Source organism: Vidua chalybeata, chromosome 14, assembly GCF_026979565.1.
Source record: "Vidua chalybeata isolate OUT-0048 chromosome 14, bVidCha1 merged haplotype, whole genome shotgun sequence".
NCBI lineage: Eukaryota > Metazoa > Chordata > Aves > Passeriformes > Viduidae > Vidua > Vidua chalybeata.
In genome coordinates this window covers 1,867,006-1,894,021 of record NC_071543.1, presented here as the reverse complement: position 1 = coordinate 1,894,021, position 27,016 = coordinate 1,867,006, and the positions used below count along the sequence as shown (strand labels likewise).

Genomic DNA, 27,016 nt, shown 5'->3' with positions numbered 1-27,016 from the left:
TCTTTACTAGAGAAAAAAAAATTAAAAATGCAGTAATATAAAATAGCACTGCCAGAGTCAGAGCAGGCCCTGGCAGCCTGTGGGTCAGGGTGTGGGCAGCAGTGCCATTCCATGGTGGCTCAGCCCTCCTGCAGTGCCAGCTGTGCTTCTGCTGGAGCAGGATCCTGGACAAGGCTGGAGTTTTCCTCTGAAGCTCCAGGGCTGCTGGAGATGGGCCTGGGCTCCCTCTGGGAATGCAGTGGGGAAGAAAGCTGCTCCTCTGGGAATGCAGTGGAGAAGAAAGCTGCTCCTCTGGGAATGCAGTGGGGCAGAAAGCTGCTCCTCTGGGAATGCAGTGGGGCAGAAAGCTGCTCCTCTGGGAATGCAGTGGGCAAAGGCTGCTGTGGTGTCCCAAAATCTCAGATTGTATCCAGGTAGGAATGCTTGGCTCCTCTCCTGGGCAGAGCCTCTCCCCGTGGGATGATGGAATTTTCTCAGCCATGCAGGGACACTCACTGGCCATGAACAGGAGATAATTAATAATTAATGGCCCATGAAGAGAAGAGATCTCCTGGAGGGAGGATTGGCTGTGGGAGAGATAAAGAAAACTGCCCAAGGAACAGCAGAGAACTGCCCCAGCTCTGACAGATGGAAATAGAATACACACCCCCATTTCCAACCTAAGACAACATATTTCCTTGGTGATGGCTTTACCCTCAGCCTCCTGAGGTAATTCTAGCATCTCTTCTCTCCCCTCTCTCCTCCCAGTACCTCTTTGATGTTAAGAAGGCCCAGGACAAAGTATTGGTGTCATTACAGCAGGAGGATCGCCGCAAGTACAGGAAAGAAGGGAGAGGAGACAACATCACAATCGGCTTTGAAATCCTCAAGGTAGGCAGCAGCTGTGCTCCTGGTGCGAGTGTGTTCAGTTTGCGCAGTCCTGCTTCACCCTGACAGTGAGGTCTTTGGCAGATACAGATCCATCTCTGGATAGATAAATCTAGATAATCAGTTTATCTGTTCATCCATTCCTACTCCCTTTCCCACCTTCCTGCCCTTCTCTCTCCCAGCACACACAAATTCAGGCACAGACTTCTCTTACTGCCTGTGGGGTCTGGGCACTTACTCTGTGAGTTACTACTTTGAAACTGGATCTTTCAGATAATATACCAGGATTATCCTGGGCTCTGGCTCTGTGCTCCGACTTCATGTGGGCACTGTGCTCAGGCTGTGGGAACTCAGCTGAATTTAGTTCAGCTCAAACACTGTTTGAATACATTTAATTTATTTGAAATAAATAATTTTCGCCCCTTGCAAAATAATTTAAGTGCTTTTCCTATCCCCAAACTTTCTAGAGAAAGGCAAAATTATATTAATACTTAAAACAAGGAGGGTTTTTTCTCCTTCTTCTGCCTCCATTTCACCAGCAAATACAACGAGGAGAATGAGGTTGAAAAGTCTTCAGTTTTTCTGTTGCCACTTAGAAAAAAAGTCTTGTCAAAAGCTGGACTGGTGAGCAGGAAATGAATATATGGGAAAAGGAACCACAGGGATCCCAAAAGGTAATTTAATTGCACTCTCAAGACAAATTGAGTAAAATGAAAACACTCAAACTCAGAGGAGGAGGGAAGCAAAGAAACAGCAAATTTTCTGCTCTTTCACTGAGGACTGGGGTAATCCTGGCATCTGTTGCTACAGCTCCTGGGACTACATTAAATCTATGGCCCTACCCTAAAAAAAGTCAATTTTTAACAGTTGGTTAGATCTGCTGACATCTGCATCACACCTACTCATTTGCCAATCACCTGTTAACCACATATATTGAAAACTGTTGTTGCAGAAAGCAGAATAATTTCCCTTGTTCATGCCTGTAATTTGGAAAGGCTTGAAAAAGAAAATCACACCTCCTAAAAGCTTCAGTGCTCTATTTTTATTTCTGACCAATAATTTTTCTATTTTAGATAAATTCTAACACACCAGGCTCATTAGCATGACTAAAGGCCTTGGGAAGAGAGCTGCCAGAAAAGAATGAAGGGCTGCCTTTGCCCCAAGAGCTGCTTGAGAGAGGTTGAGATTTAAACTGTGCTCTGGCAATACCAGTCCCCTGGAGAGGATGTTAAGAGTTAAGCACAACTGCAGGGCTTAGAACAAAACATGCATGGTTATTCTGTGGCTTTTGTGTTCAGGAAAGGGCAAGGAAAATCCAGCTGTGTGCATCTGGATTGGGAGCCTGCTGTGAAAGGCAAGAGAAGGGAGGCAGAGGGATCTTCTTGTAGTTGAGATGGTCACAATGCAAAGCAGCACACTCCATTTTCAGAAGGCTTCAAACTGTTTTTATGATAACATGCATGCTTTTTATGCATTCTTACAAAACTCATCAGTTTGCACTTTACTCATTGGTCATGAGAGACAAAGTGCTCATTGGAATTGACAGTTGCAGGTTTCTCTTCTTTCTTTCCTGGTTTCTATGTCAACGACCTTGGTAGGAAATTCTTTCAGGGGTAAACGTGGATCCTCTTATCAAACTTCTCTCTGGCTCTCAGAAGTTGCTGTAAAACCTCTTCCACAGGATCTCAGCCTTGTCTGAGCAGGTGCAGTCCTTGGAGTGTGTGTGTCCATCTCTGGAAGTGTTCCAAGCTCTGCAGTGGCATCACATCATCTCTTTCAGTGGCTTCCTGTCTTTGCCAGCCCCAAACTTTTACCTGCCACAGCTGAAGTGGATGAGAAAACAGTTGCCAAACGATTTGCCTTTATTGCACATTGTGTGAAAAGGTGTGTGGAGCTCAGGGAGAGCCCTGCCCGTTTGCCCTGCTGTCCCTGCTGGCACTAACCCCTCTCCTGCTGCAGGTGGAGGACAACAGAAGGTACAGGCTGCACAAGCTCACGGTGCAGGAGAGAGTGGCCACATCTCCCTACTCCAACACACGCAGCGTGTTCCTGAGGAGGACCCTCCAGCAAGGCCGCTACGTCCTCGTCCCAACCACCTACATCCCAGGTGTCCCCACAAAATTTATCCTCAGGCTCTACACAGATGTGCCCTCAAAACTCAGGTGAGTGCCGCTCACAGCTGCAGGAGATCCTCCTTAGCCCACAGGCTGCAGCTCTGTGGAAGGGGTTGCCGGGCTGTCCTCCAACTCACTGGCTCATGTGGCTCCAGAACTGGGCCCTGGAGACATCAGGAGCACCTCTGAGAATCTCCAGCTTTGTGCATGGTGAGGAAATGTTTAGTGAGGGTTATCTTGGATGATGCACTTTGAGTCTTTTGGCCTTTTTAGTTCAGTTCTTGTGGCCCCCAATTCTGGGTCAGGACACTGAGCACTGCAGCTGGTGCTTGTTTCTGTGACCGTGTCCTCTGAAAGCAGTGGTTGCTCCAAGAGTAGAACCAGTGCTTCATGAATGAGGCCCATGCATTTATTTCTTGATTTGACAGTGTTTTCCACTATTTAAAATTGGTTTGGTTTTTTTTTTTTTCACCACTTTTACTTCCACGCAAAAGATAACACAAATTTGTTTTACTTTGCTTTGCTCTATTTTTATCTCTTACATCTGTCATTTCTGCGCCACAGAATTCAAAAACTGCAGATGAGGAAAAACTACAAATCTCATGTTCTAAAAATGCCAGATTTCCACAACCATTGATTGTTTGCTTGACATTCTTTGCTTAGGTTGCTTTTTCCATGATTTTTCAGGGAGCTGAAGGCAGATAGGCCTAAAATGACGTGTTGGAGTCTTCTTCGTGGCTACCCACGCAGAGTCACCCAAATCAAAGTCCACTCTGCAGAGGGTTTGCAGAAACAAGACAGATCAGGAGGTAAGTGGAAAGAGAGTCTGGAGGAGTGGAATTGGCTTTTCAGTCCTCTAAAGATGATTAGGGTTGATATGTAAGCAATCAGAAATTATCCAAACAGAGGATTTATGGGATTTGTTTTTCCACCTTGCTGTAAAACCTGCTCCAGTGGAGAGATCAGATGAATATGGGGATGCACAACAGCAAGTTATGGGCAGGTCCATGAGTGGGCAGGATGGGCAGGAGTAGGCAGACCCTCCTGAGGAGCTAATTGTGGAGATCAGTAAGGTTCTTCTGTCAGGGTCGTGTATTTTCTAAAATATCCAGGAGGCAGCTGAATGACACAGACTCATGTAATGTGTTACATTTACCTCATTAGAGCACTTCAAGGAGGACTTCATGTTTTCCAACAATCATTTTCAGCTGGGTAAAGTAGAAGAGGGGTTAAATGTTTTGTACGTGACTGTGTGTCTGTCAGAAGAAGTGTCCTGAAGGACACCAAAATGTCTTTATAGCATCTGATGTTGAATTAATTAGAAAACTTGGCCAGTTGTCATTTGCTTTTTCATTTTCTACTCCTGCTCTCTCATAGTCTTCATTTTTCACAGCTCAGTGCTGGTTATTATCAGAGCCCTGTTCCTGGCCAGAGGAAATTTATTTAATTTTTATTTTAAATGTTTATTGAAAAGCTCCTCCTTGGTGCTGTCTCTGATCCATTGCTCTGTCTGGACAAAGCAATGGATGGTTTGCTGTTGTTAGGAGTAGTGGATGAATGTACTGGCCCAGCCTCAGTCCTGGATGCTCCTTGTGGATGTGCCTCTCTCCAAGTCAGTGTGCTCTGAAGTGGATCCAGCTGTCTGTGAGCCAAGCACAGTGGCAGGTCTGCAGGATGATGAGGAAACTCTATGCTAGAGGATTTTCTGTCCCTCATTCCCAAGCCTGTTTTAAAAATGGCTCTCACTACTGTCTGTCAGGCCTTTTCCCCGAGTTTCTCTTTGAGAACAAATCACCTTTTGCACCTTTAAGTCTTCCTGCTGACATTCCATGTTGGATTTGCACACTGGATTGTTTTTCACCACTCTAGAATATAAACTGAGTGTTGAGATCCGTGGTGTGTGATGGCCCTGGAAGCAGAGAATCTTTAGTGGAAGCTGCCTTGGGAGCAGCCTGAGAAAGGAGAAGGAAGGAGAAGCAGAGATTCACCTGCAAAAAGAGGCAAAGCAACCTGCTGTGGTTGCCAGGGCAGTGCTTGTGTCTCAGCACTGTGCCTGCTGATTGTGCCATGCCCTTTTCCAGGGGCTGAGGCTGTCAGAGCTCTCCAGGTTCTGGGAAGAGCAGTAGGGAGGAGTGGGAATGCAGCTGGCAACATTCCCTCAGGAATGTTTTCCAGAAAGCCTTTTGCTTTGGTACAGTGCTGTAGGATGTGGGTGTTAGATCCTCGGAGCAGTTCTCAAAAACCCAAAAATTAAGCCTTAGACTACTGAATACAGATTTCTTTAAGCCTTAGAAATGCCATTACTGTTCAGGTGTTTCTGGCTTTTACAGATTCCAACTTTTTCCTTTGCACTGTTCTTTTGTACAACTTCCCAAAGCAGCAGCATGGCCAGGACTGAGGGAAGAGAGCTGTTATGGGGTTCAGGGCAGAGCTGGAGCCATCTGTGTGCCCCAGAGCTGAACCCAGCCCTCCTTCCACTGCCAGAGCTCCAGTTTCATTCCCAGCCCATGGCCAATACCAGGACACTGCTTTTCCACTCTAGCAGACCTTGGTGTTTTTCCTTTGTCCTGTAAATAAACCAGGCACAGAACTGGGCCATCCATAGCTGAGAACATCTGATCCCCCGTGTGCTCTCCACTGCTTGCTTTTGTTGTGGGATTAGAGCCAGTTTTCCTAAAACAACTGACTCATCCAGCACTGCCATCACGGGGTCAGAACATTTTGGAGCATCATGGGTACAGGAACATTTTGTGTCCCCCTTCTACCTCCCTCTGTGAGGTCTTGTTGAGAATTTGAATGTTTCCTTCAAATATTTTCTTTCCTTTTCCCTTCACTTAGCCAGTCCCCTCATTAACTGCTCCCTCATCCATCCAGCAGATGTGCCTGTCACCTCTTTAGCTCTGTGCCCTTTCCCAACCCCTCCTTATGCTCTTTATCTCTTAATTACTGTTAATAATCAGGTGTTGCTCTGCTCTTTGCCCTCGGACAAAGCTGTTAACACCATTGGGGTGAGGAGCAAGACCCCGTTTTATCCAGATCCAAATTGCTTTGCAAAGAGGGCAGCTTTTCCAGCCCTGGTGCCACAGCCTGGTGCCACCCCCTGCCCCAGAGCTGAATTCACAGTTCAGTGACACGGGAGGCAATTGCCCAGCAGAAAAAGCCAGCATCCTGCCACCTGCCATGGAACTGTGAGGGGTTGTCAGGGAAACAGCTCTGGCCAGGTGTAACCACAGAGCAACACATGGAAAAATCTGTGTCTGCCTCATACATGGAAGTGGCTGTGTCTGCCTTGGATGCAGCTCTTGTGTGGTTTGTTCGTGTGAGGTGTTGTACCTGATCTTGTAAATGAGTGATGTGTCTGAGAAAAATCATCTGGGTATGGTTTGTTAAAAAGCTAAAGTTGCCTAAAATTGTGCTGCCTTCTGGCTGTGCTAGTATTTTCAAGTAGATGGTGAAAAAAGTGTGTTAGAAACACTCACACGCCTGACTTACAGATACCCTGGGTTTATTTAAAATCTGTACCTAAGAAGTAGCAAGGTGAGGGAAAAAAAAAGGTATTCTGTCATTAACAACAGAAATGGACAGAGTTGTGTTGAAATATAAAACATGATATTGCATTTGTATAATTAAAAGTGAATTAGAAAATGGAATGGCCCATTCTATTTGAATGTGTTTGGTTTTTCCAAAATGGTTCTTGCTTCTTATTGTAAAGGAAAGAGAAGATCAACTTTAATAAGAACTAAAAATGCTCAGTGTAAAAACAAAGCATTTCTAGAATGTTGAACAATTGCAGGGGGTCACATATGAGGGTTAGATTGGATATTAGGGAAAAATTCTCCCCTGTGAGGGTGGTGAGGCCCTGGCACAGGGTGCCCAGAGCAGCTGTGGCTGCCCCTGGATCCCTGGCAGTGCCCAAGGCCAGGCTGGACAGAGCTTGGAGCAGCCTGGGACAGTGGAAGGTGTCCCTGCCATGGCAGGGGGTGGGATGGGATGGGCTTTAAGGTCCCTGCCAACCCAAACCATTCCATGATTCCGTGTTTTCACCTGGACAGGGAGCAGTGGCTGTGACGTGCCCTGGTGCCCTGTCCTGTGGTGCTGCCAGGCACAGGAGGGGATTGTCTCTGCTGGGTTTCTGGGCAGCTCTCAGCTGCCATTCTGTGTGCCCAGAGCTGTGCTGCTGACTGTGTTCCAGGAGCAGATCCCTACGTGCTCATCAAGTGTGAGAACCAAAGCCGGCGCTCCCCGGTGCAGCACGGCACCACCAGCCCCGTCTTCAACACCCAGGTGATCTTCTACAGGAAGGACATCGACAGTCCTGTCACCATCCAGGTGAGACAGCCCCAGGGCAGCTGCCCAGGGCAGGGAGGGCAACACAGCAGCAGCCCTGGCCTTCACTGGGCCAGCTGTTCCTTTGTGTGACTGATATCCAGGAGAGAAGAGGGAGAACCTCTGCTCCCCTTGCTGGGCTCTGCCTGGAGCTCTGCTGCTGCTTCTCCTCCACAAACACCAGCTGATGGCACTTTGGGATCACAGGGCATATTTCATTCCAAGGAATGTTTCATTCCAAGGCACATTTCATTCCAAGGCTTTGATGGAATTTACAGAATTCCTTTTGCCCCATGTGGTACCTGATGCAACAGAGACAAAGAAAAGCCAAGTGTTGTTCAGAGTCAGTGTTTGAAACAAAACCAAAGCTAAGGCTGTCATTAAGAAGTTTTCTACCCTGAATTCTAGTCCTGTGGGGATTAGACCTCACTGTTTACCTCAGCACTAGCTGGAGAAATAGAGCTCGGCATTGAGATGATGCAGTCGAGGAAAACTTCATCTTCAGTCTAGTCTGTGGGCCAGGCTCTAAAACTCCAGCACTGAGGAGGTACAGAGGTGGGCACAGGCAGGCAGAGCAGCAGACAGGCTACTGTAGGTAGGTTTTACTGTTGATGAGCTAAAAAAAGGTCATTTTTATTCCTCTTCTATGCAGGCTGTGACCTAGAAAGCAAAAACCTGCATTTCTCTCTTTATTTGCATAGTCTATGTAAATGAGCATGCAAATGCAGACTCTCCCTCACGCTCTCTAGACAATTAGCTAAATTTAGACGCACACCCCCTCCTCGCTGCTTCTCCAAGGGGTTATCGGGGATGACCCTTCCCGGCGGAGTGTGACAGCGGCGCTGCCTCAGCCGGGTCATTTGTGTCCTCTCGTCGCCAGGTCTGGAGCAGCAGCCTCCTGAGCGACCGGTTCCTGGGGCAGGCGGTGCTGGCAGCGTCCCCCGGGGAGCCCCGCGAGCAGCGGAGGCTGCGGCTGCGGGGCAGAGGCGGCGGGGAAGCAGCCGAGCTGCCGGGTCACATCAGCGTCACGGTGCTGTGCAGCGATGACCTCGCCGAGCTCTGAGCGCCGCGGCCGCGCAGAGCCACACGGAGCTGTCACCTCTCGGCAGCGCAGGGTGCGCATCAGCATAATCGCTTTAAAGGGGAAAAAAAAAGCCCTCCGACTCTCCGCGTTACCACTGGTAATGGGCGGAGAGGCGCTGGGAGGGGGGAAATGCGTATTTATACATATCTATGCTCGTGATACGGCTCATGCAGTAGGAGGGGGGCAAATGGGATGCTGGCAGGTAAGTTCGTGAGGATGGGAGCATCTTCCCAGCAGCATCGTTGAGGATGCAGGCAGGAATGGCTGCAGCTGCATCGGGCACCCACCAGCAGCTTGGGGACTGGCAAATACAAAGGGGATTCATGGGGATTTTTTTTTCCATATCCTTGCCATAGAAGGATATAAATTTCTTGATGAATTTCACTCCAGATTAGGTGTTTCTGTTCCTTGGTGAAAATGTCACTACTCGAGGGGCTCAGTCATAGCTCATGGCCTTAAGACCAGTCTTGCCAGGACGACATTAAAATAGAGGGGCAGATCTTGCAGTGCCTGTTTGAACACCACAGCAAACAAGAGCTTTGTCCACCCAAAGGCTCTCGGATTGACTTTCTGATTGTTCTCTTCTCCACCTCGAGCTGGTGACTCTCAGTTTGGTATCTCTGTCCAAGGGCACCTCACAGTTCAGCTGTGGCTTTGCTCAGGGCACAGATTCAGTAATGGGAGCCTCCTTGCTTTGTTTAAGCCACATAATGCTAAAAATGGGATAACAGCCCTCTTGTTTTGGTAGATGTAGCACCAGCCCGAAAAAGGAAAGAATGAGCTCATGAGAAGGGTCGGTTTGCAAAAGCAGGGTGCTGTTCCCTGGCAGTTGTCAGGTTTCACTCTCAATTTTTTTGCCATCATTTATTGCTGGCACGGCTGATGTTTGATGGAGTTTCACTTGGGTACGGAGGACGGGTGTTATTTCACATTTCCCTCACAGCAGGGGTCTGGTGCCAGCTCTTCCCTTCCCCTGCAGCCTCGGCAGGGTTCCCTCAGCAGCTGTCTGGGGTGGGCACGCTGGGCAGTGACCCTGGCAGTGCACGGGGCTCTGTGCCAGACACTCGGAAATGGATTTTACACAGCTGCAGATTCTGGGTGGGAAAGTGAAGCTGAAGGACCGTTCTGCCTTTTTTTACAGCCAGGAAATTTGGATTTCTGTGTGCCTTTTAGGCACTTCAGCCACGCTGTGCGATTTTTACAGTTTGTGAAATGGCCCTTGACAGAGCTAGTGTTTTTCCAAAAGGTTTTGAAGTCTCCTCAGGGCTCCAAAAGGATCATTGCTGTGGGAGGAAAATGCTTTCTCTGACATGCCAGGGATGGTCTGTGGGGCTGTGAATGATGCTGCAGTGCCATCAGCTTGCACGTACCAAGGACCTAAATCCAGCTCTTTTCAGACAGTTTGGGCTCAGGCCCTTTGGCACAGCAGAGATCTTGACAGAGGTGCCCCACAGGCAAGTGACATTCTCTGTAAGATCATGGCTTCAGGGCTGCTTACTCTCACAAGTGTTTGTAAACTGAGATTTCTCTTTTTAAAAGCATAAACTGTCTCATGCAGAGCAGAGCTGGGATGAGGGGAACTGCAAATGTCAGGGCTGCCCGAGACCTGCACCGAGAGCTGTTTGCTTTGCTTTTCCTCACACTCTGGTCCAGGCTGTGGGAGCTGCTTCCCGCAGTGTTCCCATGGGATGGGGCCATTCCCAGGGCTTGGCTTGGCCAAGGGTCAGTGTTTAGCCTGAAAAAAGATCCACACCGAGCTGGCACCAGAGGTTTGTGCCTCCCTGCCCCACGATTTGGCTGAGGAAGCTCCTGAGCTCCTGAACTCTCTGGTGGCTGAGGAAGCTCCTGAGCCCACTGAGGGCACAAAGCCACCTCAGCCCCAAGCTGGGGGGGGAGTCCCTTGGCTCTTTCCCTGCAGCCCCACAGCCCTGGCCCCCAGTCCCAGCACCACCACCCTGTTCCAGCCTCTGTACAGGGTTGTCCCCAGCTTCAGTGGGACACAGGGAGTGTGACCAGCGGTTCTTGGGCATGTACAGCCTGGAAAAGTGGGGAGTCAGGGTGGGGAGCACAGACATGTGACTTTCAGGCCTTGAGCATTGTGCCAGCTCCAGACAATCCCCCAGTCTGCCCCCATGGCATGGGGACAGGCACTGCTGGCCAGTGCTGCCCGGAGGGACTGGCAGTGCTGGGAGGCTCAGCAGGATGCCTGGACCTCTGCATTGGTTGTTTTTGGGAGCTATTTGGTTTTCCCATCAGGAGGAGCTGATCCAGCCTGGGAACACAGCTGGCTCTGCTGGCTTACAGATGCTTCTGCCTTCCCAGGTGAAGCCAGGCAAGGGAGGCTGACAGGGGCTTGTGCTGCTGTCTGCTCCTAACATTGGTAGTTAAATTTGTTCATTTTTTAACAATACTGACATGTGGGAAAACATCTTGCGGTTGGTTTTTTGGGAGGGGAGAAGGGCTGCATTTATGTACACGCTCGAGCCACCTCAGAAATGAAAACAGGTGGAAATGGGTGTAAAACGTTTCATTGCAACCTTTTGTAGCTTTTCAATACGAAGTGAGCTAAATAAAATTTTACCAAAAAATTCCGTTTTAGCGATTTCTGCGCCGGCGGCGGCCGCGGGAGGGCGCTCTGTGCCCACCTGCACAGGTGTGAGCACGGCCAGGTACCGACACCTGAGCGCGGCCGGTGCAACACACCCGCATAAAAACGGCCTTTGATTTATAGAGGGTGCCACGCGTTATCCTCTACACGCTGTTATAGTCTCTGTACATTTTGTAACAGTTACAGAAGCGCCTCTGAGTGTACATAAAAATATTACATATTTTACATATAAAATATTTTTATTAAAATTATATATTATATTTTTATTTTATATATAACATATATAAAATATTTTTTATATTTATATATTTTTATATTTATAATACATAAAATATTATATATGCACACTGTGTATACATACTATATATACACACCCCATATATATATGCATATACAGATATATATTATAGATATAAGGAGCTACAATGCAGGAGAGTTATGGGGTGGGGTGTGAATAGGGGACAATATAAGTTACAAGGTAAATGTATGTCCACAGCTCTGTAACACACTATCTGTACATATAATTATAATGATATAAAAACATTCTATATATAGTACTATAATAATAATATATATTCTATAAATATTTATACATGTAATAATTATCCAGTACATTATGTGTCTATGTACATTTGCACACCCCCATTTAGCCATCTATGTTATATACATATCTTTCTCTGTAATCTCTATATATTATATATTTTTTGTGTCCACATGTTCTGCCAGGTGGAGGGAGGACAGGGAATTCTCCAAGCACTCCACAGTCCCAGCTGACTGTGTGTATCCAACAGGATGTTTTGGCTGCCCCATTCTTCACCCGTTTTTGTCTGGAAGTGCAATTGCACTTTCTTCCTCATCCAGAAGTGCCACAAGTGGGCAAAACCCAGCCCGTGGGCATTCCAGGGAGCTGATGAATGAAGGAGACCTTTTCCCATTTCCAAACCATACCAAAACCCCCATAATTGCGACTTTCCATCTTTAAGAAGCAACCAGTAATTCAGAAGAAAATGTAACCATTGGGTGAGAAGGGAGCAAATCTCCCAAAGGAGTGAAAATTTTATTCCTTCTTTTCCTCTAGGTTGGCACTGCTGGTATGAAGTGCTTCCATGGCCCGACAGATTTTCCTGGCTATATGGATCACGTCAGGCAGGACAGAGAGACTCGTGGCTGTTTGTAAAAATGGATGCTGCCCAAAGGGAAAAAAAAAGAAAAAAGAAAGGAACTGTTACTTTCCAAACCCAGTTTCTCACAAGGGGAAGCATGATTCCTCTGCTTACCAGAAATACACATAAATTGGACTGAGGGGACCATCTCCACCTCATCTTAATATTCAGGACCTTGCTGTCAGAGGCAAACATGGCCCAGTAATCCCATTAATCAATTTATCAAGGTGTCTTCAGCTTGCTGGGATTTTGGCCCTGCCAGCACTCTGGGAATGCCACTTGCTGCCTCGGGGCTTTTTTCATTTCAGGAAACTGAAAGGACTCACTTAGGTTCCTTTTTTCTAAAGGTAGGGGCTGCTTTAGTTGTCAGAAAAGATGAGTGCAAGCTGTTCCACAGGGAACTCCAGCACCTCCAAGAAATGTTGGTCCCATTAGGATTTAGGCCTGTGCTGTTGTGGAGAACACTGAGGTGCAGGTTTTCAGCACCAAGACAAGAACAGCCAAATCTCCCAGACTGCTGGGCTGGCACTGGGTTCCTTTTCCACCAACACCATTTTGGGCCTCTGTACGTGGCACCATTCTACTGCAGTTCTCTTGCCACCAGCTAAAACTGAATGCACTCCCAAAATACAACAAAGGGTTAGAGGGTAGATGGAACACCTTTCCTCTGAGGAAAGGCCAAGACAACTGGGACTGTTCAGCCTGGAGAAGAGAAGGCCCCAGGGAAACCTCATTGCAGCCTTTCAAACCTCAAGGGGACCCATTTTTAGTAGGGCCTGTTGTAAAGGGACAAAGGATAATGGTTTTAAATGAAAAGAGAGATTCAGGTCTAAGGAAGAAATTGTTTATGCTAGGGGTGGTGAAACACTGGCACAGGTTGCCCAGAGGGGTGTTGGATGCCCCATCCCTGAAAACATCCAAAGTCAGGTCGGACAGAGCTCTGAGCAACCTGATCAAGTTGAAGATGTCCCCACTCATGGCAGGGAGGTTGGACCAGATGGACTTCAAAGGTCCCTTCCAGGCCAAATTCTTCTATGATTCTACTTTGCAAAGCACCGAGACTGGGGATTAACAGGAGAGGAGGGCACCTGGTGAGGGGACTTTCCCCTGCAGCCACTGGGCCTTTACCTGCAGGAGCTCGCTGGCTGTCCAGCGGACGCTGGGGTCGGTGTCCAGGCAGGAGTGCAGGAAGGCGTGGAACAGAACTGAAATCTTGCTGGGCATCTTCAGAGGGGGGTACCTGTTCCGGGCGATCAGGCGCTGAGCCTGGGGACACAGGAAGCACAGGACAGCCACTGACCATCCCTGGGGTGACAGCTCCACTGCAGGCCCCTCCTGGCTTTCTGAGAGCTCCTGGTGCTTCTCAAGGGGCTCAAGGGCTTCTCAGCGTTTGAGGGTAAGGAAGCAGGGAACTGTCACTCCAGAGCAGTGGTGATAATGACCCTGAGTGCAGCTCGGCTGGTCAGAGCGTGGCACTGGTCACATCAATCCCCAGAGGGCCATTCCCTCAGGAGCTGGACTTGGTGATCCCTCCCAACTCCGAGTATTTTGGGATCTGGAAATAATTCTCTTCATCTGTGTTTGCTGCCTTATACAAGGCAAAAGCAATCCAAAAGTGGTCTTCCAAGAAAAGTCAGGGAACTTTTTCAAAAAGAGTGGAAGACTGAAATCTTCAGAACTGTTGTCTTCCTCAGGAATTAACTGTGCAGCATTTAACCTGGTTTCAGCTAGTCATGAGATTTCATCCTTGTGTACATTCCTCCACTATTCCTTCATCATTTGATATGAGAACTCATCATTTAATTTTAAAGAATTAGGATCTAAAACTGAAAACTTCAAAATATGTTTACTACAAGTAGCTTTGCTAAAACATACTTTTAGACGTTTTTTTGGGTAATACATAATTATGGCATCACTAGAACCAGTGACCCTCCCTGAAAGGCACTGGTCAGAATTTGAAAAGACTTCTGGGCCTGCAGATACACTTGTAATGCTTTTCATAATAATTTTCCAATTGAAGAAACTCACTGCTGTCATTCCCAGCTCCAGCTCAGGGAGAGATCAAACACAGCAGGAGGAACTCAAGCAGTGCTGGAGGCCAAAAGGGCACATTTTTGCACTTGCACAGGTCACTTCTCCTCTGATGAGATGTTCTGCAGGGACATTTCTAGAAGTGGGCCTTGGTAGAACTATTTCAGGCTGATTTGAGTGGGGTTTTGGTTCATGGGAGACAAAACATGGCACTGATTGGCAAGACAGTGGTAAATGACAGAGTTTGCACCTTACCTGGACAGGGCTTTCTTTAAAGTACGGAGGTTCCCCCTCCAGCATTTCAATGGCCACGATCCCAAGGGCCCAGATGTCCACTTGGGTGTCATATTCCTTTCTTTTCAGGATTTCTGGTGCTACCCAGTAAGGAGAGCCAAGCACTGTGCACCGTGTGCTCCGCTCCAGGGTCAGCTGAGCACACAGGCCAAAATCAGCTGAGGAGGAAAACAAAAATACTGTCAAAACCAGCTTGAACCATGACACCGAGCACAAGAATTCCCCACTCTAGGTCTGAGAACACGGGGATGCTGTGCTGACCAAGAATACCTACTCAGTTTCACAGATCCGTCCATCCCGAGAAGAATATTGTCACTTTTGACATCTCTATGGATCACGTTCTTTGAATGAAGGAAATCCAGGGCTTTGAGGCACTGAGACAAAACCCATGAGGGTAAAAGTTAATGAACCTCATTTCATCACACAAGAGAAGGGAATGGCTCTAAAAGATTGAATTTCTAGGTGAAACACCAATTGTTGACATAGACTTCCATTCCTAACCCAGCCAGAATGGCTGCAGTGGTTCTGCTCTCTCCATCCAGGTGACAAGGAGGGTTTGTCAAAAAGGAAAACATCTCTCCCTCCATTATGAAGTGGATCACTTTTGTGTGGGAGGCTGCATGACAGAGGTTTTATGTTGGCCTCAAGAGCAGAGTTGGGAGTAGCACATTAGTCATTTTTCAGAAGCAAACACCATTTGGGGTGCAATGCTCTCCTTTTAAGCTGAGGGCTGTGAGAAATGAAGCTCTATTTTTATTTGCCATTTTAAAATTCTGCCATGAGCATGTTTGCTTTTACGGGCCAAGAATGCAGTGCAGACATGCTCCAGTTTAATGAGGCAAAGTTTAGAACGTTAAATAAATTAAAAAAGAGACTATGACAAAAGTGTATAACAGAGTATAAGAAATGCAGTTGTATTGGTAGGAAGCTCACTTAGATGCCCTTTGTCTTAGGCTGACACACATCTTGCAAATGTACATTTAGATGAGAAAACAATGAGGAACAAATATTGAGAGCAAAGCTATAAAGTGGACAGGTTCTCTGCTGCATGGCATTGCATTACAAGAATACTCAGACCCGGGATGGTTATTACAGGTAGTAAAAACAGTTCACAACACCTCACAAAAATGGAATTTTTTCCTAGTCAAATCTGACAAAAGGAAATTCTGTTAAGGGAGAAGAGCCATAGGGAATAGAGGTGTGGATCTAGGTACACTTTGTGATTTTGTGGCACGGCTTTTTGGGGTTTCTTTAAGTCCATTTCTTACAAAATGCATCTTTGTGAGTGACCCCACATTTTCCAAGACTTTGCCTGTCCTCCACTGCCTGTGGTTCTGTTGGCAGTGTACTATTGCTTTTGTATTTTTAATTGTCCTTGTAAAGAACTGTTATTCCTATTCCCATATCTTTACCCGAGAGCCTCTTAATTTCAAAATTATAATAATTCAGAGAGAGGGGGTTTACATTTTCCATTTCAAGAGAATCTCCTGCCTTCCTTAATAGACACCTGTCTTTTCAAACCGAGACACCCTTTTATTTTACATTTCGTAACAGCAGCACTGGAACAAAGCTCTGAACATGAAGTCACTCCTGTCCCACCCTGTCCAAGCCATTGGAAGCACAAGCAGGGTCCCTCACCTCCCTGCTGATAGCAGCTATCATTCTTTCCTCCATAAAGACTCGGACAATAACGCTGGTTAAAGTGCCTCCATCCACATATTCCATCACGAGCCACAGGTCTTCATTCACCAGGTAGCTGAGAGAAGAAAACAAAGGCATGGAGGTGAATGTGCACAGCTAAATTTCCTCGTGGAAAAGACTGCAGGGGAGTTTTGTTTCCAGGTCACTTGTAAATGGAGGCAGAATGAAATGGAGAGACATTCCTTGCAGGCTACAGAGTATTTGGAATCTGTGCAGTCTAAATGAGAAAGGCAAATCCATGAAAAAGGAGATGCCTTAGATGGCAAACGAGAATAATGCAATTTAGTAACAGCAGAGATCAATCTGGAACCAGGACACTTGCCATCAACTGAGCCATTATCTTAATTTATAACTTCCACCATTCACTCCAGGAACAAGGCAACACAACTCCTGAGTTACCCGTGGGAGGAGGCTCTGCACCACTGAGGACAGGTGTTGGCCAACCATTTGGAAAACACTGCATAAAATACAGTCAGAAAGAGGAAAAACTATGTAAAAGCTGGCAAATTATGTGGTTCTGCAAATGAGAATTTAGTCTTCCACAGCAACGGAAAATGGTGGCAACAGCCCAAGGGAGATAATTTCTATGATGGTTTATCAGCACTTATCGTTAAGGCATAGAAAATATGATCAACCTGAAAAAACCAAACCCCAGAAATAACACAGAGGTAATGAACTGACAGGCTGTTGTTTTAGTAAGACATGGCACATCCAGGTTTTTGAAAAGAGGTTTCCAACTACAAACACCAGAAAAGATTAATGGAGACCCAAGGCCATCTCCTCCCATCCACTGGAGATGAATAGAGAATTAAGAAAGAGCTCCATGTTCTGCCAGTGCCCAGAGGGGTTTTTTAACCTTTGTCTTGCCGTTAACATTCCCGTGCTAACACCAGAACCACTCACCTGTCTATATAATTGACAATATTGGGATGCCTGTTTTCCTTCATGACCTGAATCTCGTTGACAACGAGTTCCTTTCTGCTCCGTTTGCGGAGAGGCATCTTCTTTAGGGCCACCTGAAATGAAATTGGAGACCATGGGCTCCAGAAGTTCTGCTGCAGGAGAGCACAATGACCAAGGAGAGAGTGTTTTTGGAATGATGGGGCTGGGCTGTGCCAACTGCCCTGTGTGACCTTGTGATCAGACTCCAGGGCTCAGGAAGTGACAGGACAACAGTTGATTTCTCCACTTGCTTTGGTGCCACTTACAAGACACTTGCCAGAGACATTTTGCCTTCTAAATTCTGCAAAAATTTCCCTGAGCTATCACCCACAGATCTCTGACAACACCCTGCACCCACATTCTTCCCTGATGGCCTCAGTTTATCACCTCTCTCATTATTCACACAGGTTTTGCAAGCAGGATTTTGTGACTGTGAAAATATATCAAAACAGCTGGGAATCCTTCAGCAATTCTATGGGGTTTGGCCATTATTTCAGCAGCTGCTGCTGGTCTTGGTTGCATAAAAAAGCAAACACATGCGTACATGATGGGTAAAATCCCACCCTAAAAGATCATAGCAGTTACGCACACACAAAAAATTACAATCCCACAACGTTTCTCGCTTCTTGAACTTTGATTTTGCTACTCCATGAGCAATCTGAACTCCACAGTTCAGATTTGCAATTATTTTCTGGGTTTCTAAAGAAATAACCCATTCTCTGGTATTTTAAGCCTTAATGATGTCCTTCTCTGAAAGATACCACTGCCCTCTTGCATTCTTTCTGGAACTGAGTAGGTACAAAGTCTGCAGGCTGCCACTGCTCTGTGCTTGAGGAACAGCCTGCCCAGGAAAGCTCTGCTGGCCACCCAAAGCTCCAGCAGAGCTCACAGCAGAGGGGAAAGCCCTGAAGAGCTGCACAATGTGCTGGGGGTGTTGACACTCACCACATCTCCTGTGGCTGGGTCGATGGCTTTGTAAACAGTCCCGAAACCCCTGGAAACAAAAGAGCAGTGAAGAAAGAAGAAGCAATTCAGGTGCTGGGAGTGAAAGCCAGCCCAGACAGGAGATCTCTGCTGCATGAAGTGTTTTAAAACACCTTGGTTCATCTATTCTTCAGACAGCAGCACAGCAGCCCTCTGCCATGCAGGGTGTCCAAGGGAAAACTGAGAAGAAAACTGAAGAAAAAGAGCTGGAGCACAGATCTTCAAAACCTAAGAGCAGGGGGAGAGTGTGCCTACAAAAACTGAGAAATATTTAATTTTTTTTTCCATTTTGCCTTGCTATGTTGGGTTTTTTTCCTTCTTTTTGTGTCTGTGTGTGTATTTTTTTCCAGGGAATGTATGCTGCAGACTACACAGGGTGGGATTTCATATGACAGTGTGAGAGCTTAGTATTTCACCTCTGGTTTTAATTGCTAAACTACGTGGTTGTATTCTGGATTACTGAATATTTTTTAAGCAAAATATTTGAAATAAATGTTATTGAGAAATTTTATCTGACAGCTGTGGGGTGGTAAGGTGCTCTTTTAGGCAAAAAGGTTTGAGGGATGGGAGATTTTTCAGGTCCTGATCCTTGTTGCAGGCAAGGCACTGCCAGTGTCAAGTTTTCTTTGACAACACCTTTTGACCAAAATTATTAATTCTGACCTGTACTGAGATGGGAGGATCTAAACCCACATCATGTTTGGAGCTTGCCTGGATTCACACTTGCTATTACAGCAGCAAAATGCCCAGCCCGTGGCTTTGTAGGAGTAACTAAGATTGGACTTACCCTTGGCCAATGTGAACAAATTCAGTGTATTTGGTCTTGGGGTCCCCCTCGTTCACAATGCCCCCTGAAAGAAATGAAATGCAGGATGCTCACTTCAAACAGACACCACCCTCCAGCAGACTGAAAATGCAGCCCCACTGTCTGGCTGTGAGCCCTCTGTGGGCAACAACAGCAACAGAGGCAGCTCCAAAGCACAGATGGCTCCACAGATTTTCTGATTTTCTACAGTGCTTTGAAGAGTTACCTTGACAGGAAAACAAAGCACCAGGAGAAATATCCACAGGAGACAGAAATCAGGAAAGGCCAGGTACCAAAGCAAGAGTTTGTTTTCTACAAATATTTAGGAGAGCTAAAACAACACAGCCTTTATTTTCCTGGGAATAAACCCTTTGTGTGATTCAACAAAAGGTTTATTATTTCCGAAGATTAAATACACTTTGGGTTCTGGGATTAATTTTTAAGAAACGGTGCAAAGTGTTTCCAGGAGAGAAGGGGACCTTCCCAACTTTCAGCAGTTTGCCAAAAGATTGTCTTTATGATTTTAAAGAACAGCATCTCATGTTATAATCAATAATGATGGGGCTTTAGGATCCAGGACCTTCATCATGGGTTACCAGGCCAAATTCTGATGATAACCCTGCCTGTGCCATTTGAAGGACCACACTGCTTGTCTTCAATCTAATAGATTGCTATGAAGTACTTTTGCTCCAGTGACTTGTCAGGGGACTAAAGAGAATTTAGGAAACAAATATCCTGCTTGATTTGGCCATCAGCACTCAGGAGTTCAGTAGTTCATTCACTAGGTCAAAGCACCTTCTGCTGAATCAGAAGCCATCCCTGCTTTTGCCTCCAGCGCAGAGAAACTGAACCCAGTCTGAGCTGCCCTGAGGAATGCCCAGAGAGAATTCCTGCTTCCTCTGTCCCTTTGGTGCAGCTGAAGTCAGGACACGCACGCCAGACACCAGGCACACCACACATACTCAGTTGCTCCAGCACTTCCTCTGTCAGCTGGCATTTCTTCTGCAGCCCGGCCCTGGGTTTGTCCAGAGCGCCTGCGCTTTGGCTGAGGGTGTCAGACACGAGAAATGTCTCATCATCTGCTTCTTCAGCTCCCAGCAGAGAGCTCGTGTGGATCTGTGATGAGAAATTAATGTCAGGAAGGGAGCTTGCAGGGATCTCCTGAGCTCGTATTCCAAATGCAAGCCCTCGGGAAGATGCCTGTCAGCCACATCCAGTGCTTAATCTGTTTTTTGCTGTCCACATCACAAACTGAATGAACGAAAACAAAACAAGTTCATGGCCAGTTTCATGTTCAATTTTCACGGATTTTCTTAAATAATCTGTGCAGAGGTGCAGGTACATCCAGGAGACAGTTTCTCCTGTATCCTGCAAGAGAAACTGCTGACTAAAAGGGAAGTTCAAAACCAATTTTCCAGGTGCCAGTGGCTGGGGTGAAGCACAGTGTCATGGCAGGACTCCAGCCCTCAGCACCTCCAGCTGTGAGAGGCAGCTGCTGTCTGACCAGAAACTCTGAATTGCACCAATGGTAACCAAAGCTGGCACTTACTGCTTCTGCTGAGGCAAAAGCTGCAGGCTCCTTGTCCACCTCCTTCTCACTATCCTCTTGTCCAGGAAGGGAAGGAGCCAGCTGACGTCCTGGTGGCAGTGTTGTGGCCTGGGGACAGTCAGTAACAGGAGTGAGAATCTCCCTTCTGCCACTTGGGAGCTTTGTAGTTACACACAGCTTTCAGCTGCTTTGACATCAGAAACTGATCTAGACATGCACGTGGCTCTAGAGCTTCCGTTCTCTGTTGCACGTGTCACAGTACAATTTAAATATCTATAAATTATGGGGTGCCCCAGCTGCTGCTCTGCAGGGGCACAGCATTGCATCAAGTTGCCCCAAATTTGCTGTTTCCCAACTGCTTTAAAGCTGTCACAAAGGCCACTTAGAGAACTGAAGCAAATCAAAGGCACCATTCTACACTTCACATCTCACTGGTGCTCTCTTTAAAATGTTTAATATTAACCCTAATAAATTTGGCCAATATTAATGTGGCTGTCATGCCCCTCCCTAGGATTGTTATTGCAACCCAACATTTGTAAGTGTGGATTGTTATTTAAAACTTTCTTTCAATGGCTCCAGTGAGTTACATTACCAATTTTAACCTTATTTATGCTCAGCTATATATCCAGCTGTAGTAAAGATAAATCATGAAACTCGATAGAAAGGGAATTCTAAGTTGTTAAAACTAAACTAAAATGAGGCAATTATACAGTATTGAAAATTGCTGTGAATTAGATATTCCACCATGGCTAAACCCACAATCTTCTCCCTGCAACTTTCATCTGTTTAAAAACTTTGAACAGAATTTGAGGAAACAGCCAGAGATCCCACTGCTGCTGCTGCAAAAGCAGACATGGACATTTTTTCAGGCTGGCACACTGCTGGAGCAGGCAAAGCTCACTCACAGCTTGCTCCACAGTTCTTAAACTCTGGGAATGTCCAAGGTTCCTTTCCCACTCACCAAAGGATGGGCTGCCATGTATCCACCTCTGGATAACTGGGTGATCAGATCTGCAGTGGGCAAGAGAAGATGAACCAGATGCTGTTAGAAAACTGCCTCTGGTAGGGCATCCCCCATGGAACAAGTCAGCCCAAATAAGAGAGCATTTTTATTTCATAACATCCCTCTAGGAGCAACAGTTCTTTTCCACAGTGAGCAACAGGACAGGACAAAATACCAGATTTTTTTTTTTTCTACATTTTTCTATTTTTTGTGCTGTTTCAACAATAGATAAATAGAAACTCAGTCAAGAAAATGTAAATTGCTCTTTAATAGTCCATGATTCTGCTCTGCCCAAGAGCTAGAGAAGTTTTCCTTTTTTTTTTTTTTCCTAGTATTAAATTGCATATGTTGGTTCTTTTTAGCTTGCTGAAAATGCTTCCCTAGAAAAGCTTTCCCAAAATCCCCTTAGCAGTGTGAATTCTATTCTGACACTGCACAGGAACAGCTCCTGGGTTCAGGAGCACACACTGTTGGGAAGTTACATTTCCTCATGAAGGTTATCTCTATTTTAGCACAGGTTATTAGTCAAATCCTTTAATTATGGGAAAAAGATGTTTTCTGTCAGTTCTGAAGATAATTGCAGTTTTTAGAAGCACTTCTGATAAGCTCTTCCAGTCTGCTTTTGGAAGTTGGCTGAAGCAGCAAAGTGAGGGAATTACAGACCCCCCAGACTGGTGTGCGTGGGGAATGGAATCCCCACGGGGCTCCCCACATTCCAAATGCTGTCCCCATTGAGACACCCCTTTTAGCAGAAGCTGTTGACAGGAGCTCTACCAAACCAAAGGCATCTCACTGGCATTTCTGTTCCAGAATCAGCTCAGCTCCTAAGGAAGAGCAGAAAGAGCACAGCGATCCCAAAGCCAGATATGCTGCACCTAGGGAAAAGCACTACTTACTCCCCAGATGAGCTGTCACCAGCCAGGGTTTATCTGGATAAAAATACATTGCAGATGTGGCAGACAGAAAATCACACGCTGCGGCAGCGATTTGCCGGATCATTTCTGCAGACCTGCGCTAGAACTTGCAGAACAGCATAGCCCAAAAGCTATAAAACCCTGGCTGGTTTGCAGGCAGCTGACTGAGAACTCCTGGAGAAGGATCCTGCTGGAATGCCAGCAGGAGGAGGCATCGAGGAGGTCTGGATTGCAGGAACAGCAGTGTCCTGTAGGCACTGCGGGGACTTGCCAACCTTTCAGCGACACCCCAAGCGGCCTCTGACATCACAGTGGCAGCAGCTGTAGGTTCACACTCTGTGGAATGGTTCCAGGCTGCTTCTTGAGCAGCTGGACGCTCACTTTTGCTCGTTCTGGAGCCTGACATCCCTTTAAGGCAGTGAGATGTCAACCTTCCTCCTGATGCAAAGCTCCTGCATGGAGCCCACCTGGAAATCAACTCTGAACTTCCAGGGAGTAAGGATTTAAGGCTGAACTCATTTTCCTGGTGGTTCTTTGATTCCATTACAAAACTCCTTTCTATTGGTAGACAAAACAGTGCCTTCAGGAGTTTTGCACTGGACTTTTGATGCTCAGGAACAAAAACATCTTGCTGAAATTGATTTATTAAAGAAATAGGGATATTGATCTGGTACTGATATCCAACTGTGACGGACAAAAGCTCTCTAACAGTTTAAAGTTAGACAGTGTATGTTCATTGCGGCGCTGGGCAGCGTGCGGGACAGCTCCCAAATACACACTGCACCTTTCCAATGATTACAGAGTCCTTTTATCCACACCAGAATTGAATACCCAAAACACAAATACATATTCATCATTTAGTACATCCCATTCCTCGCTTCCTATGCTTATCATTCCCAAAGCTATTAAGCATGCGCAGTTTGTTCCTTGAAATGGGTCAGTGGTCCCTTTCATGGGGAGGGGTCCCAGAGTGAGCAAGTAAATGAAGTCTTCCTCATTCTGACCTTTCTACCTTTTCAATGCAAATATGACAAATGAACCTTGGTAGAACTCCCATTCCCTGTCTTCAACTGGTTTCAGAACAGAGGAGGCCCACAATTGTCTCATGTTCCTAAAAGCTGTTTGTCAGTTTCTATATTCCCCATTACAAACCCAGCTAACTAAACATTGTGTTGACAAGCAATCAATTATTAGTTAGCTACTAACTCTTAACTTCATCAAGGCCTACTTACAAAATCCCTTTATTTTAATTAACTCCAGTAAGGCTTATCTCTAACTAAAATCTTAGCTCCTCTAAAATCTCTAAATCCCTTAAAGTTTATGTTTCAAAATGGTCTCTGCTGTCTGATTAGACAGTAAACCCCACCCTGATGGAATTAATTTTCAGCACACCAGGGAACTCTGCCTCTCACAATCCTACACTGAGGTGCTAAGGACTCTCCTGGTCGAGCTCCTGGAGCTCTGCTGTCAATGTACAGAAAACAGAGCTTGGAAGACTCCTGATGCCCCTACAAGAACATATTCCTTTAGATGTGAGGGAACCCTACAGGATCAGCTCCTTTCAATCCTTCTCCTCTCCAATTTCTGTGTGCACAGAAGACGTGCTCAGGCTCTGAATAGCTTTTCTCTCTGCAACAATGGAATATCAGGGCCCTTTCAGAGCATAATTTCATCCATTTCTCTCCCTTCCACCCTCTCATGAATTACTAATTTGAAGTGACTTAATATCTATTCTCTATTCCCCTTCGGCTTTGCATATTTTAATTATGCCTCTTCCTAATCCTCATTTTCCCAGGACAGACTTAAATAACCCAAATTATCCCATCAGTAACTGTCTTTGATACTTCAGTTATTGCAGCTAATTTGTCGCTTTTGCCAAACATGCTATTTTTGAGGGTTTTTTTCTAACACCAAGTGATCACACACTCTGTTCCACTAGCTTTTACCTACAAACCAGAGTGATCTGCTGCATGAAATGCCATCTCCATCAAAATTTGCTTTTTTAAAAATTATTATTGCTACTAAGTCACTTCCTGGAAGATTTTAGTGACATTTTGCAGCCTTGCTTGGACTGCCAATGGCAGGTGAGGACAGTGGGGTTGTTGGAGAAATCCTGCTTGTCTCTGCTCAGCCTGAGGACTGCTCCACTTCAAAACACAACAATAAATGTCCTTTGCAAAGGGATTTTTCTGCAAAACACTGAGGCTTTTGTCAGAATACAACGTTTGCCAAGAGAGGAGCATTCACACAGCTATTTCTGCACTGAGAGGGCATCTTTAGCCAAGTCAGTAAATAACCACTGGTCCCAGAGAGCTGCTGCCCACAGGCTCAGGAGTGGCTGCAGCCATGTGCTTGTGCAGCACAAGACCCCAGGTAAATCAGAAAGCCCCTAAAAAGAAAACAAGCTCACACTCATAGTTAATAATACAGATACTGGATCTGTCATATTATTTTAGGAGGCAAAGAAATGTGACCTTGGCATTTTTATTAAGCTTTTCCTCTGTCACTTTGAAGCAGACTTTTGAAGGGTGAAATTCCGTTTATTTTCGGAAAATACAGATCCCAGGGGCAGGAGACAGGCAGAGGAGGGGCTGCAGGAGCAGACTGTGCCCCTGGAGCTGTGACACAGGCAGACTGCCAGGCACTGGGCACAGTCTCAGTGCCTGTCTCATCAGGGCCCTTGTGTGTTCACAGTTTGGAAGGAAGCTCCTTGCAATCCCATCCCTCTCTGCTCCAAGCAGGGCCCAGCCCCAACCCACTGAGTGTCCTCAGCAAGAGCAGGAGTAAGGAATGCCATTTGAGCACAAGGCATCAAGCAAAACCAAACTGTCCAGACAAGAAATGCCAGCAATGAACGTGGAGCAGGATCCTGAGCTGCCCCAGGGCACTTGGACCTGAGCAGGATCCTGAACTGCCCCAGGGCTCTTTTACATTTCAGAATAAAACGTGGTACTGAGATCACCAAAACCAAGAGAGCAAAGCCCAGAAGTGCCAGGAGTTTCTGAGGAGTGGGGAGCACCATCTGGGGATTAACCACAGAAACCACCAGAATTGCTCCAGGCCTGGGTTTCACTTTCCACCTGCTGAGGCAGGGAGATTTATCCAGCTTCAAGCATGAAAGAGCACGTCATGTTTGCAGCGTGCCCTGCTTCAACAGTGATCTTCTCATCCCTGGCAGTTTCCCTTCTCCACGAGCATCCATCTGTTGGGAAATATGTTTGGAAAAAAAACTTAGTTAAATAGCTAGCACTCAGGAATGATTCCTTTTCCCAGAATTTCATTTGGTGTTATGTGAAGAGCTCTTTCTGTGCATGTTATCAAGAAATTTGCTCATTTGGGCTTTCCCACTAGCAGAGTGGTCTGTATGGGGTGGCTTTACTTCACCCTGCTTGCGCGGCTGTCCAAGGTTTACTTTTACCATCGCACATCCCTCTCATCCTCCCGGGACAGCTTCACTGCAAGGGATCCCACACCCTGCAGGTCCAGCCCCACCTCAGCTCCGATTCCCCCAGCGCCAGCTCAGGAGCTCCCCTCCCGCTGCACACCCTGCTGCGGGCACAGCTTCCAGTCCCCCTCCCCACCCACGAGAAGGGAGCCCCCACCCGCTCCGGAGCCCGTCCCGCTGCCTGCAGGGAGAGCCCCCAGAGGCGGAGCCCCCGCTGTCCCCACGGCCCTCACACAGCGGGGCCCGGAGCTGCCGCTCCCGTGTCACCCCCGCAGCCCTCCCGTGCCACCACAGGGCTCACCGCCTCCGCTGCCTCCCCTCACGGCCCCCGCGCCGCCCGTCCCCGGCGGCCCCGTCACGGCCGGAGCCCCCTCACCTGCTGCCGCGCTGCCGCTGCTGGGGTCGTCGCGCAGCTGCACCCCGGTGAGGCGGAGGATGCCGGAGCTGCCCGCCTCCTCCAGGGCTGAGCGGGCGAGGTGCGCGGGACCGCCAGCCCCGCCGCTGCGCCGGGTCCCTGTCCCCCGCCCGGCCGCCATCTTGGTGCGACCCCCACCAGCCCCTCAATAACCAGGGGGCGTGGCCTCGGCCCGCCCCTCGGCCGCTCCCGCCAATCGGCGGCGGGGGCGGAGTTAAGAGGCGTGGCTCACTGGGCGGGGCTGTGAGCCGGCCGCCAGGGGGCGCTGCCGGGCCGGGACGGAGGGGCCAGAGGCGGGAGAGGCCGGGAATGGGGAAACGAACTGGGAATGGGAGAACTGGGAATGGGAGAACTGGGAATGGGGAAACGAACTGGGAATGGGAGAACTGGGAATGGGAAACGAACTGGGAATGGGGAAACGAACTGGGAATGGGAGAACGAACTGGGAATGGGAGAACTGGGAATGGGGAAACGAACTGGGAATGGGGAAACGAACTGGGAATGGGAGAACTGGGAATGGGAGAACTGGGAATGGGGAAACGAACTGGGAATGGGGAAACGAACTGGGAATGGGAGAACGAACTGGGAATGGGGAACTGGGAATGGGGAAACGAACTGGGAATGGGGAAACGAACTGGGAATGGGAGAACGAACTGGGAATGGGGAACTGGGAATGGGGAAACGAACTGGGAATGGGAGAACTGGGAATGGGCGAACGAACTGGGAATGGGAGAACTGGGAATGGGAGAACTGGGAATGGGGAAACGAACT

General features: G+C 47.2%; 2 protein-coding genes across 3 annotated transcripts in view; one reads left to right on the top strand and one right to left on the bottom strand.

Annotated features, from left to right (window-relative positions):
• Nucleotides 1–8,399, top strand: part of LOC128795234 (calpain-5-like) — a 50,250-nt gene extending 41,851 nt beyond the window's left edge. Inside the window, exons 11-15 of the mRNA XM_053955843.1 lie at nt 748–870; nt 2,827–3,029; nt 3,669–3,790; nt 7,174–7,310; nt 8,188–8,399. Coding sequence (XP_053811818.1) covers nt 748–870; nt 2,827–3,029; nt 3,669–3,790; nt 7,174–7,310; nt 8,188–8,370 — 768 coding nt within the window. The 3' untranslated portion in view covers nt 8,371–8,399. The remainder of the gene's footprint in view (nt 1–747; nt 871–2,826; nt 3,030–3,668; nt 3,791–7,173; nt 7,311–8,187) is intronic.
• Nucleotides 8,400–12,015: 3,616 nt separating this feature from the next.
• Nucleotides 12,016–22,674, bottom strand: LOC128795400 (serine/threonine-protein kinase PAK 3-like). Of its 2 annotated transcripts, none has more exons than XM_053956129.1 (12): nt 22,368–22,674; nt 21,430–21,479; nt 20,469–20,576; nt 19,882–20,035; nt 18,902–18,965; nt 18,076–18,124; nt 17,092–17,204; nt 16,126–16,243; nt 14,762–14,861; nt 14,449–14,645; nt 13,291–13,428; nt 12,016–12,185 (listed from the first exon to the last, which is right to left on the bottom strand). In XM_053956129.1, the coding sequence occupies exons 1-12, from the start codon at nt 22,468–22,470 to the stop codon at nt 12,057–12,059; spliced, it is 1,323 nt and encodes a 440-aa protein (XP_053812104.1). In that variant the 5' UTR covers nt 22,471–22,674; the 3' UTR covers nt 12,016–12,056. The 2 variants fall into 2 exon arrangements, with proteins under 2 accessions (XP_053812104.1, XP_053812105.1); XM_053956130.1 differs by having other exon boundaries at nt 22,481–22,673.
• Nucleotides 22,675–27,016: the final 4,342 nt, after the last annotated feature.